Source organism: Saccopteryx leptura, chromosome 2 (assembly GCF_036850995.1).
Source record: "Saccopteryx leptura isolate mSacLep1 chromosome 2, mSacLep1_pri_phased_curated, whole genome shotgun sequence".
NCBI lineage: Eukaryota > Metazoa > Chordata > Mammalia > Chiroptera > Emballonuridae > Saccopteryx > Saccopteryx leptura.
In genome coordinates, this window is record NC_089504.1 from 281,885,178 (window position 1) to 281,898,098 (window position 12,921).

Consider the following 12,921-nt stretch of genomic DNA (forward strand, 5'->3'; position numbering starts at 1 on the left):
TATTGTTTTGAATTAGTGCTTTGGGATTCTTAGGATATATTTCCAGAAGTGGGATCACTGGATCAAAATGCAGTTCTTTTTTTAATATTTTGAGGTAACTTCATACTACTTTCCACAGTGGCTGTACCAGTTGGCATTCCCACCAACAGTGCACGAAGGCTCCCTCTTTTCTACACTCTTGCTAGCACTTATTGTTTGTTGATTTATTGATGAGCGCCATTCTGACAGGCGTGAGATGATATCTCATTGTGGTTTTAATTTTCATTTGTCTGATGATTAGTGACAATGAGCATCTTTTTAAATGTCTATTGGTTATCTATATATGCTCTTTGCAAAAGTGTCTATTCGGGTCTTTGCCCATTTTTTAATTGGATTTTTTTGGTGTTGACTTTTGTAAGTCCCTTATAAATTTTGGATATTACTTGTTTATCAGATGTATCAGCAAATATGTTCTCCTATTTAGTAGGTTGTCTTTTCATTTTATTGATGGTATTCATAGCTGTGCAAAGGCTTTTGAGTTTAATATAGTCCTATTTGTTTATCTTTTTTCTCATTTCCCTTGTCTGAGGAGATATATTGGAAAAAATATTGCTATGAGATATGTATGAGATATGGTGTGAAAAACTGGTATAGTTTTTGCACGTATCAGTCCAATTTTCTAAACACAATTTATCGAATAGACTGTCTTTATCGCATTGTATGTTCTTGTTATCTTTGTCAAATATTAATTGATCATATAGGTGTGGGTTGATATCTGAGGTCTCTATTCTGTTCCATGGATTTATATGTCAGTTTCTATGACAGTACCATGCAGTTTTTTAATTTATTAAGAAAATTAAATTTATCAGGGTGACATTGATTAATAAGAGTACATAGGTTTCAGGTACACATTTCTATAGCATTTGAACTATTAATTATGTTATATACCTATTACCCAAAGTCAAATCATTTCTGGTCATCTTAAATTTGTCCCTTTTTACACCCATCTTTTCACAGCCCCCCCTTTTTTTTATTTGCTACACAAGAGACATTTATTAATGTTTTGTTGTATTTACAGTTTTAACATAGCAAACCAAGGTGAATAACCACTTGGCAGAAAGCACATCATTCTACATTTATAATGTATCAGTTTCTGCTAACACATTGTAAAAGCAAGTAGTACATATAGTATGTTAGGGATCATCTCAAAAGTTCCAAGCTAATTCTTTCTTTGCTTGCTCCTAGTAGCTAATCCCCTCCCTACTCCCAGCCCTTGGCCTAATCATCAGGAGATAAAAGAAAAAAGGGATAGGGACTCAGTAATCATACAGGAAGTGTCAAAAATTGCATTTTAGTAATTGAGCTGTATTTGTCCCTGTCTTCCTCCAAATCCTTCCCCCACTAGTAACCACTTAAATTTATCTATGTCCATGAGTCTCAGTTTTATATCCCACCTATGTGCGGAATCATATAGTTCTTAGCTTTCTCTGGTTTACTTATTTCACTCAGTATAATGTTCTCAAGGTCCATTTATGTTATAAATGGCACTATGTCATCACTTCTCATGGCTGAGTAGTATTCCATTGTATGTATGTACCACATCTTCTTTATCCAATCCTCTATCAAAGAGCATTTTGGTTGTTTCCATGTCTCGGCCATTGTGAATAATGTTCCGATGAATATGGGGGGTGCATGTGTCTTTACATACCAATGTTTTTGAGTTTTTTGGGTAGATATGCAGTAGAGGGATGGCTGGGTCATATGGTAATTCTATTCTTAATTTTTGAGGAACCACCATACTTTCTCCTGTAATGGTTGTACTAATTTTCATTCCCACCAGCTGTGAATGAGGGTTCCTTTTTCTCCACAGCCACTCCAACACTTGTTATTATTTGTCTTGTTGATAATAGGCAATCTAACAGGTGTGAAGTAGTATCTCATTGCAGTTTTGATTTACATTTCTCTGATAGCTAGTGAAGATGAGCATCTTTTCATATGTCTGTTGGTCATTTGTATGTTCTCTTGGAAGAAGTGCCTGTTCAGGTCCTCTCTTATTCTTTAATTTGATTTTTTGTTTGTTGCTGAGCTTTGTGAGTTCTTTATATATTTTGGATATAAACCCCTTATCAAAGCTGTTGTTTGCAAATATCATCTCCCTCTGCTGCCTATTTGTTTTTTCTCAGTTTTTGTTTTTGCTGTCAGTTTCTTTTGCTGTGCAGAAGCTTTTAAGTTTGATATAGTCTCATTCATTTATTGTTGCCTTTACATCCTTTGCCTTTGGGGTCAAATTCATAAAATATTCTCTATGGCCAAGGTCCATGAGTTTAGTATCCTATGTTTTCTTCTATGTAATTTATTGTTTCTATTCTTATATTTAGGTCTTTGATCCATTTTAAATTAATTTTTGTACTGGGGGACAAACTGTTGTCAAGTTTCATTCTTTTGCATGTGGCTTTCCAATTTTACCAGCCCCATTTATTGAAGAGGCTTTCTTTTCTCCATTGTGTATTTTTGGCTCCTTTGTCAAAGTTGATTTGTCTATATATATATGGTTTCATTTCTGGAACAAAATATATATATTTGTTCCAGATGGAACAATATGGCGAGGGACGACTGTATATAGCCATTGGTCTGTATGTCGGCTTTTCTGCCAATACCACGCTGTTTTATCATGGCTCTCTAGTATAATTTGAAGTTGGTAGTGTGGTAATTCCAGCTTTATTCCTTTTTCTCATGATTATTTCTGCTACTTGAGGTATTATTATTTTTTGTTGTTGTTTGTTTGTTTTTCAGAGACAGAGAGAGACAGAGAGAGGGACAGGGCAAGCTACTTAGATACATCATTTCCAGACCAGACCGATGTGGCTGAGCAGATTCTTATGTGCTCAAGGGCAAGGAGCTCGAGCACTAGCTGAGGAAAATCAAAGTCCAGAAAAACAAATAAATCCTCTTCCCCCCATCTTAGCTGCTGTAATAAAAGTATTTATTCTAGGGGGGAAAAAGAAATAAAACATTCCAGTTACACTGGAAGTTCTACATATTTTTTCATCACCTTCCTAGTGAGTGTGTGTGTTTGTCTAACCTAATGTGGTCCCTCGTCTATCATGGGGGTTACGTTCCAGAACCCCTGTGATAGGCTGAAGTCTGTGAAGTAGCAACCTTATATTTATTTTATTATTTATATATATATTTAAGGCTTTATATATTTTTTATATTGTTTTCAATTTTTTAGACTAGAAAATGCTTAGGTCACAAAAAATAATTAAAATAATAAATATACAAAAATATCTATATACTGCAAAATTCTGCAATATAGCAAAAAATCCACAATACAAAATTAGATATATACAATTTAGAAATCAATGATACAGTGAGACTACGAAAAGTGAACCGCAATATGGCGAGGGACGACTGTATATAGCCATATCTTATTCTTATTGTTGTTTTACTTTGCATTTTCCTAATTCCTTTCTGCCCCCTGCCACCCTTAACTTCCTTTGTGGTTTGTGGTTTCTAGGTTATCAAATGAGCAGAAGTGGGTTGGGGTAGGTTGAAGGTCATCTTTAAGTTGTCAAGGGTGCAGCATGCCTCCTTCATGGGCCTAGAGCTCTCCATGCATTACTGGCTCCTTTCCTTCCTGGAGGTTTTTGAGCACACATGCCAGGCCAGATCTAGTACCCTCAGGACTGAAGAATAAAGTGTGGACAACCAGTTACGCTCTCTGTCCAGCCTCACCTTGAGCTCTGAAGCCTCCTATGAGGGGCAGGAGAGGGATCCCTGGGTGCCCATGCTGGTATGTTACTCTCTAGGTCTCTAGCTGGAGAGTGCCAGTCAGGAGAGCCCAAGGGTACAGGGTGCTCTGGAATTTGCAGCTGCCTCAACTTCTACGAGGATCATGCATGTTCCCACAGTGGGAACTATCTTTGGAGTTCCCATTACTGACCCTCCTCAGTATACACCATGTCCTCCTCTTATAGAAGAACATACCATCTGGTCTGTTTGGCTCTCTATACTTGACAAAATCAATGACTATTTGGAGAAAAAAAAAAAAAAAACAAGTTTGAAGGTGCAGAGACAGACAGAAGGGGAAAGAGGGGAGAGAGTGGGGGTGTAACTGAAATAGAAAGTTTGAACTCACAGGGTACCTCTCGGCCTTGGGGAAATAGGGAGAAATACCAAGGAGCTGAACTGAATGCAGTACCAGGGGTCACCACCCCTGTAAACCTATGAATCAGGTCAACAGGGATATGGTAACAGCCCACAATTTAAAATGTGATGCCAGTAAATCAACCAGGGTGGTGGGTATGTAGGAGACAGTGCTAGCTGCCACTGGAAAGTACATTTCTAGCACATGGGGATGACACTCACCTGAGGTATTTTCTCATTCCCAATCTGCAGCAATGAGACCTTGTCTTTCTGTTAGCATTACAGCATAAAACGCCATACTGCTGCCAAGTTATGGGGCCATTCTGTCAGGGCATGCCCTCTGCTTGGAAGCCTGTGATGACTCCACATTGTTAATGAGATACGATGCTAACACTATGGCATGAGTTTCTGCTGTCCTTTCTCTGCTTTAATTTAACTATGTGTTTTCTACTATCCACTGGATGAAATTTTTACCCCATCCTCATCCATACATTCTACTCTTTATATCTTTCCTTTCCCCTCACTGCCCTCCATTTATCTTGCTCACCTTTCCTTTCAAGCCTCCTTATGTGGACTCTGCACCTTACACATAACATTAGTAATTTTAATAGCATCCAACATCTGCATATCCCTTAGGCCATCCGACCACATCCTCCTAATATCATTCATTGAAAGTTCCAACTTTTTAAATTTTACCAGACACAATTCTCTCATCTCTTTAATCACTCCAGCATTGCTTAAATATTTCTATATTGCATCTTTTCTAGTTGTATGTACCCATCTTTGCATGCATACTTTTGGGTGTGTACAGGTGTCATGTTTCCCCCACTAGATTATTTTCTTCCTATTTCTACATCTATGTGCAGATACCCAGATAGGTGACAGCATGTCACATGTCCCTTGCCAAATATTTATCAAGCACCCACGTGCAAGATATTGTGCTGGGTGCTACCTTCATGGGCCTGGTACTTAGATTCTAGTAGGAAAGAAACAACTAAATGAATCATTATAGGTGAGCAAAGGACCAGGAGGTGGAATTACAGATGATTTGGGAAAATGTGGCATGGTTGGAGACCTTTCCCCCAGGAAATGGTATTAAACTGAACTTAAGGGGGGGGCTTAGGAGTTGGGAGCTAGGAAAAGAGTTGGGAATAAACTATCCTGGCAAAGGGAACAGCATGTGCTCAGACAATTGGGTGTGGAAAGCATAAGCATTTGGTCATGTGCAGAAAAGGGTGCCCAAGCCTCACGTGTTCCAAAGGTCTTTAGGACTGCCTCTTGACCAACTCCTGAGCTCTTGGAATATCCGCTTGATAAGAATGTCATTGTACCTGAGACCTTAGGCCAGGCCAGTAGTCTGTGCTAACAATGTGATTGTTGTGAATGCCTATTTTTGTATGCGCAGGTTGGTTTGGGCCCTGCTCTATCAGACCTCCATGGAATCTGAGTAGGTAAGGTCAGCCAGGCCAATACTGCATGTCTATTTGATTGGCTCCAACCAAAACCCTGGGCACCAAGACTCAGGTAAACTTCCCTGGTTGGTGATATTTTTTAGGTTTGTCTCACACTGCTGCTGGGAGAACGAAGCACTGTCCACATGACTCCACTGGGAGAACAGAACCGGAAGATCCTGCCTGGTTCCTCCTAGATTCTCTGCCCTATGTGCCTTTCTCTTTTGCTGATTTTAATGTGTATCCTTTCACTGCAATAAACCATAATTGAGAAGATAACTTTTCTGTGAGTTTTTCCTAGAATATTATCAATTCTGAGTGGTCTTGGGACTCCAACAAAGGTAAAGCCGAGAGTATAAAAGCTATGGGGGAGGGGAAAATATGAAGTGAGAGAGAAGGTGGAGGAAGGGATTGGATTCCCCAGGGCCTTATATGTCATAGTCAAGAATGGCATAGTTCTGCCTGTGGGCTTGATTAATAAAGTGTGATTACTTTATTAATTTTATTTCATGGCCCAAGGCTGTACCCAGCCTCAACTAGATCTCACAAAAGGTACCTGCAGAAAACCAGCAAATCAGTGAATTTTCTTGGGGTGGGACTGGGGGTGTCCAAGAGCACATAAACCTACTGAAGGAGGTAAGTGTCACCTGGGTGATGTCTACACTGATTACTTCCCATATGGCCCACCTTGGGTTTTGAGCAGTTACTACCCAATATATGTTGGTAAAGAAACAGTGCTGTGTTCATTATAAAAAGCCAGGGATAAACAATCCCAGAACTGTTTGCCATACTGAACCCCACATATTGAAAACTCAGAGGTGATCTCACCAGTTTGTTTCATTATGATATGTCCATGACAACAGAATAAGTGAAGAAAAAAGTAGGCCAAGGGAGTGGCTGAAGCAATTTATTGGCACAGAAGACTGAGTTACCAAAGTTAAAAATAAGTCATCAACTTCAGGCATGGATGTCCACCAAAGCGTTTCTCAAATTTCTGTTTGCTTGGATAAACATGCTGCCTTCTCAAGAGTATGCCTTGAATCCATAATGGCCAAGAAAAATGATAAAGTAATGGAAGATATGCTTATGTAAGTCATTTTTAAGTCAACAGAGACTATGTTTTCTGATGGTGTAGAAGGCTGGAGGCGGAAGCCTATTAGGGTTGATGAGTGTGCTCCAGCCCAACACTGCAAGTCAGAGCATTGCTGCCAGAGCCAGGGAAGCAGCCTGGGGGTGGGGCTGTGAGATCCCAGAGCTCTCCTGGTGGGTTGTGGTTCCAGAGCTGCAATTCAGGGGAACACAAGATATTGTTATGCACTTTCCAATTACAACAAAGTATTTTCTCTCTGCTCTAAAGCGGGATGGCAGTTTATAGTTAGATAAACTCAAGTTTGAATCCTGTTCTAGTTATGTGACTCTGGGTGTGTTGCTTAAACTCTGTGGGCCTCAGAGAGTTTACAAGAGCATTATAATGATCTAGTCGTTATAATAAGATTTTATTCATAGGGTTCTTTTGAAGACTAAGTGAGATAATGCAGTACTTGCAATAGTGCCTGGCATGCGTTAAGGGCTCAGGTAACAACAAAACCAGGATATTATGAGTTTTAATAAATCATGAGACTAAAAAGACATTTTTAGGACTCAATGCCAATCACACATGCCTCAAGACTGTCATGCCAGGTGAGGATACCCACATGCTCTGAGTTAGGTAATACGGCTATGAGAGAAGTCACCTGATGAACGAGCTATACGATGTTGGACTAAATGCTCTGGCTGCATTTGGCTTCAGTCAGGTGCAGGCTGTTCTCCGGCCCTGAGGGGATGAAGAGATTGAACAGTGGAGGCTGTGCCGATGAGATGACACTTGAAGCTAAGCTCTGCTCATAAAACACAGACTTCTCCATGTAACTGGAACCAAGGGCAGGTCTTGGGAGGCAAGATGTCTAATCAAAGGAGCAAGAGGCAGAGTTCCCACTTGGGTTGGATGCTAGCTCCTTCACACAAGTGTGTGGCATTGGGCAAGTTAGTAATCCCTCTAAACCTCAGTTCCCTCATCTCTAAGAAAGGAAACATACATGATTTTCAGAATGGTTCTGAGGTAAAATGAAATAATACAAGGTATGTAAACATCTGCTATATGGTAGGTGTTAATAAATATGACAATCATAATCACATAAGCAAGCAAAGTGTAGTCAGGACGAGGTATAAAATGAACTGTTCATAACTGATATTGGTTTGCAACAAAACTATCCTGTTGAGACTAAATTAGTTTCATTCTTATAGAGCAGCAAGATACAGTGTAATTTGAGGCTTGGCAAATAAGTGCAGTTCATTCTGGGAAGCTTATGGTCTGGAACAATTCCCTGACCCAAGTGACATGCTCATCGTTGCCTTTGGAAGACCTGATCTAGAGGACAATATGGCGTAGACCTCCTTAGCCAGGGGAGGATCAATTACCTTATGAGATGGAGTCCTTACATGTCATAAATAGTTGTGAGGGTGATGATGAGGCACAGCTCCAAGGAAAGCATGGACAGCCACCGGCAATGTGCAGGATGCAGGTCTATTTCTGCAGCAGGAAGTTGTGTGCTGGGATACATGGCCAGGGAGGAGCTGTGTGACCTGGAACCCAGAGAGCAGAAGTACATACCCCAGTCGGGGCAAAATAAAAAGAGCAGCAGGTAAAGTGCAGGTGGGAGCCAGGCCAGCGAGGAATGGTTGCCAGGAAAAGCAAGGTCCTGACTCCAGTGGCTTCTGCATCAGAACAAATTTCTAAGAGGTGATGGGTGCAAAACCCAAATGATATGGAGGGATGTTTTTTTTACATAGAAAAGCCTCCCTTCAGCAGGGAACTTGGGTCACGTGACAAATAATAAACATGAATGAAACTTTAAACACATGGGGATGGGGAGTCAGTGTTACTATGGCTATGCCCACCAGCAACTCATTGAGAATAAAGCATTCCTAAGTGTTGGAAGTTAATAGTGTCTCTCACCGTCTTGGGAACCCAGCCTGGGAAAAGGGGAGGGACTGGGGATCAGTGCCAGACATTGCTCAAAAGGGTAATGGTATTTGAGGATGCTTAAATTTGGTCCCCTTCTTCCGCATCAAGATGTGTGCATTCACAGGAGAAATTCCCAAGAATGTTTCCAGTTCTACTGTGTAGGAAACAAAAACCTATAGTTGCATCTGGCCCTTGCTGGTCTGATGTAGCAGTTCTTAAATGGGTTTTTTTCCTTCCAGGAGATGATTTGCCAATGTCTGGAAACATTTTTGCTACTTTTTTTTGGGGGGGTGGCATTCTACTAGTATCTGGTGGACAGAGGTCAGGGACGTTGAAACACCCTACAGTGCACAGGACAATCCCCACAACAAAAAAGTATCCAGCCCCAAATGCCAGCAGTACTGACTTTGAGAAGCCCTGGTCTGATACAATGTGCAGACTCTTTATTTACAGAGGAGATTGTTCTTCACACCTGTAATCTCAGTGTAGCGTAGAATGGGTAAGGGTCATGGCTGGTCTGTAATCCCTCATTGGTGGCCATACGTAGGAGAGGGGGTGAGCAGAGGGCAAAATATTTGGGGGTGGGAGTAAGCCAAAAGGGCACTTCAGACTAACCTCCCAAGGTAGATGGAAGGATAAGGATAGTTTTTCATTCCAAGTCAACTCTTATTTAAAAACCAGTTTCCTCAAGCACATAATTATGTTTATTTTCCTGAAGAACTCTTGAGGCAGAGGAGACCTGCTTAAATTATGGGGATGGAGGCTGCACACAGGAGGGCTTTAATGGTGTTACAAAAATTTTCTGTCTCTTTTGAAGGAGCCTCAGGAGGAAGGGAAGGGCAGAGTCCTCTCTTGCAGTGCAGAAGATATGGGAAGGATGGAGTGAGGTAGGAACAGAGGACAGAAAGTGTGAGGATCTGTTGCATGACCTTAGCAGGTCAGGATCAGAACAGAGACATGAACTCAGGGGTGTAGCTTCAAGCCTCCCACCTATCTAAGTGAGAGAAAGAAAATCCAGGAGAGAAGAAATCCAGGAAGTGGCCCATTCACACCCTTTCTGCCTTCATGTGCTCTCTCGCTCTTTCTCTCTCACTCATACACACACACCCCTTTAGAAGATAATCTGATTTGCATTAAGAAACAGAATCATGGAGACATATGAGGGTTTCAGTGCATCCTCTCTACATGCGATTTCTCACTACTCCATTGCAGCCTAGATGCCAAGAATTGTGGATTCTTAACTTTGGGAGATATCCCCACATGGGTAGGCTGAGTGGGGACAAAGTGATTACCCAGATCTGACACACAGATGAAAGGGGGATGTATCTAACAGCCTCTTGCTCCTAGATTGGCAAGACTCTAATATATTGTTAGTGCACAAGAGGATTGGGTGGAAGTTGAGTTGGGTGGGAGGTGGTGAAAGGGAGAAAGATGTAGTGAGGAGCCAGTGGCTTTGGCCTGGCTCTGGTCTAGGTTCTAAAGAAGGGGGGCAAAAGGGAAACCCTTGTCTCCTCCACGTCCCCACTGCATCTGAAACGCATGTCTATCGTAGTCCCCATTATATGATTAGGCTCTGCCTACCTCATCCAGGAGACTGTGAATAGTATCTCAGTCAGCTGGGTACCCTTTGCATTGAACAAAGCCTGAAACATACAGGAATTCAGTATGTATTTCATGATCAATTTCAGCTTATCCGGTGTGGCCTGCTGAGAACAGGAATTCAGGTAGAAGTTATAGCAAAAAGAGTCTATTTGGCTGGACTATTCCATTTATCCTATCTCTCAAAGCCAAAAGGTGCTGGTGCTGGTAGAATGAATGGAATCCAATGGGGAAGTGAAGATAATGTCTGAGAAACAAGACCAGGATTTGTAACCCTGAATCTCTTCATTTAGTTATGAAACATCCTCTCTGCATAACTGCCCAGACTAGCTCAGTCCCAGCATTCCTTGGCCTGAGGTGGTAGGGTAGCATAATGGACTGAAGGTTACAGGTGAGCTGAGTAGCTCGAGGCTGGTGAGAGGCATGCAGAACTTAAAGAAGCACACCATCCAGGCCTTCTCTGTCCTGAGAAGGATAAGGGAATGACATGTTGGGCATGTGGGCCTAGAAAGCGGGGCTGAATCCATAAGGGTCCTTCTGACCTGTGAGCGTCAGAGACCCTGGGCTTTTGGCGATTGGATCTTTTTCACTGGCTAGCTCTCCAGAAGACAATCAAACGTCATCAGAGAACAGAGTTTCAACATCTTTAAGAGGCTGAAGATGTGGTTTTTAGCCCTGGCCCACCCTTTCACTTTCTAGAAGTGTAACCTTGAAACTCTGAGCTTTAGCTTCCTCATCCAAAGTGCCTTTCCAACATTACAGGGCTAGTGTGAGGCTCAAGTATGTCGATGTATGGGAGTGCTTTGCAATTGTAAAGTGCTATGCAACATGAGCTGGTTGTTATAAGTTATTTATTCAAAGAAGTGGCAGAGGGACCCCCATATCAATGCAGCTCCAGCCATCCCCTCAACCAGAACCTGCCAGCAGGAAAAGGGCAACTTTAGTCTCTTGAGCCAGCTGGGAATTGAAGAGCTTTAGTCTACTTCCACATCTCTGGCCCCATCTAACACCCTAGTCATGGCAGTGGGGGCCTGGCAGAAGGGCGATGAGACCCCCTTATTTAGTTCGCTGGTAGAACTGGAAGACCGCTTTCTCCTGATCATATGTCTCGATTGAGCAGGGTCGAAGTCGTCGGATTTCAGCGATGGCATCTCCTGCAGCCAGGCCCTGCTCCTTCACCAGGTAACAGGCCAGCATGGTGCCAGTGCGGCCAAAACCCAGGGCACAGTGTACTCCCACAGCCTGTGAAAGGGGAGTTTGATGGAGTGGAGCCTGATCTCCTCCCAACACTCTCCTGCCCCTCACTTAGGCTTGTCTACTTTGCTCAGCTGCTTCTTCAGGGTCAGGCCCAGGCCTTCTGCATATGTCTCAAGGTCAAGAAGTGACATTAAAAGCAGGGAGAGCTGTCCTGTACCTGGTAGCCTGGAGGCCACCCCCACCGGCCAGGTGGCTGGTTCAAGTGCTGGGCTCCTGGCCTGCCTTCCCACAACCATCTATCTACCTGCTCTGTCCAGTGTGTGGATGGCACTGGCTATGTGCAGCTACCAAGGACCTGCAATGCTGCTAGTGCAAATGTGATGTAAAATGTAATGAGGTTGGAAAGATGTGGTATAAAAAACAATGAAAATAATCTAAGAATTTATTTTATATTGATTATATGTTGCAATGATAATATTTTTGATTTACTGGGTTAAATTATATTAACAAAATGAATTTCTCCTGCTCCTTTTTTACCCTTTAAAACGGCTAGCAACTTTAAGATTATATATGCTTCTATTATATTTGGACGGAGAACTGATGTGGATACTGTTCAAAAGCCTTCGACTTTGACTCCCACTTCTTCCAAGGCTGTCTATCCTTTCTCCTCCTCAATTCTCAACCTCAGCTGGTTCTTCCTTTCCTCCCCACTCGCCCAGTTTACAAGGCTGGGCCCTCTTTATTCCTCCCACTTGCCGCCCGGCCCCCTCCCCTTGGCCTTACATCCAGGTTTCACTTGCAGTCCTCAGGCCCCTACGGTCTTCCCTGTCTCTCTCCGAGCCCTGTATTCCCCACTCTGACTCCCCAAGCTCCGCCAGAGTCCCCGTTGAATCCTCCCAGATCCCTTCCTCCCTGCGCTGACCCCGCCGGCTGACCTCTCCCCGGGCGTTCGCCTCGTCCACGATCTGCACGAAGTGGTCGATCTGTTCGGGGGCTGGCGGGCAGAAGTCCGGGATGCGCAGACGGTGCACGGTGAGGCCGGGGCAGCTGTCCCCGTACGGGGGCCCGCGCTCCGTCAGGGACACCAGGTGACGCACGCCCAGGTCCAGCAGAAACTGGTAGTGGGCGGGGAGCCGGGGCAGCGCCAGCCCCGCCAACCGGCCCGGGAGCACCCACGAGAAATTGGGGGGCTGCACACCCATGACTGATGGAGGGTCCAGGACAGTGGGTCACCGAAAGAGGTGGCACGTCCCGTGCCGCCTACTTGCCCCGCCTACTTCGCCCGCCCAAGCCAGATAACACCCCTCTACCCTGGCGCTTCCAGGAACTACGGACTCCGGGGAACACCGCCCCTACAACGTGCGGCTAGACCTCGGAGACTGGCCCAGCCGCACGGAAGGGGGCGGGGCTAGAACGCCGGGCTCGGAATGACCGAGAGGAGCACCAACCCAGCCTCGGCTCCATCTGGATCCTGGCTGATTGGCTGGCTAGTCAATAATGGGCGGGATTATGGTGGCGGTGCGCTCGGAAATAGGAGCAACGCAA

General features: G+C 43.6%; 1 protein-coding gene and 1 long non-coding RNA gene across 5 annotated transcripts in view; both read right to left on the reverse strand.

Moving 5' to 3' along the window:
• Window positions 1-12,921, reverse strand: part of LOC136390922 (uncharacterized) — a 219,888-nt gene that overhangs the window by 131,202 nt on the left and 75,765 nt on the right. The window lies entirely within an intron of this gene.
• DUSP23 (dual specificity phosphatase 23) lies at window positions 6,468-12,759 on the reverse strand. 4 transcript variants are annotated; one of them, XM_066362055.1, is made up of 5 exons: window positions 12,312-12,754; window positions 10,162-11,421; window positions 8,034-8,198; window positions 7,310-7,389; window positions 6,468-6,858 (listed from the first exon to the last, which is right to left on the reverse strand). In XM_066362055.1, the coding sequence occupies exons 1-2, from the start codon at window positions 12,576-12,578 to the stop codon at window positions 11,236-11,238; spliced, it is 453 nt and encodes a 150-aa protein (XP_066218152.1). In that variant the 5' UTR covers window positions 12,579-12,754; the 3' UTR covers window positions 6,468-6,858; window positions 7,310-7,389; window positions 8,034-8,198; window positions 10,162-11,235. The 4 variants fall into 4 exon arrangements, with proteins under 4 accessions (XP_066218152.1, XP_066218154.1, XP_066218151.1 ...); XM_066362057.1 differs by lacking the exon at window positions 10,162-11,421 and having other exon boundaries at window positions 12,312-12,759; XM_066362054.1 differs by lacking the exon at window positions 7,310-7,389.

Excerpts from the sequence above, each read along its gene's own strand:
- DUSP23 (XM_066362054.1), bottom strand. The coding sequence starts at position 12,578 with ATGGGTGTGCAGCCCCCCAATTTCTCGTGGGTGCTCCCGGGCCGGTTG. Across the intron at positions 11,422-12,311 it reads AGGCGAACGCCCGGGGAGAG|GCTGTGGGAGTACACTGTGC; the intron begins GTCAGCCGGCGG and ends CCCCTTTCACAG.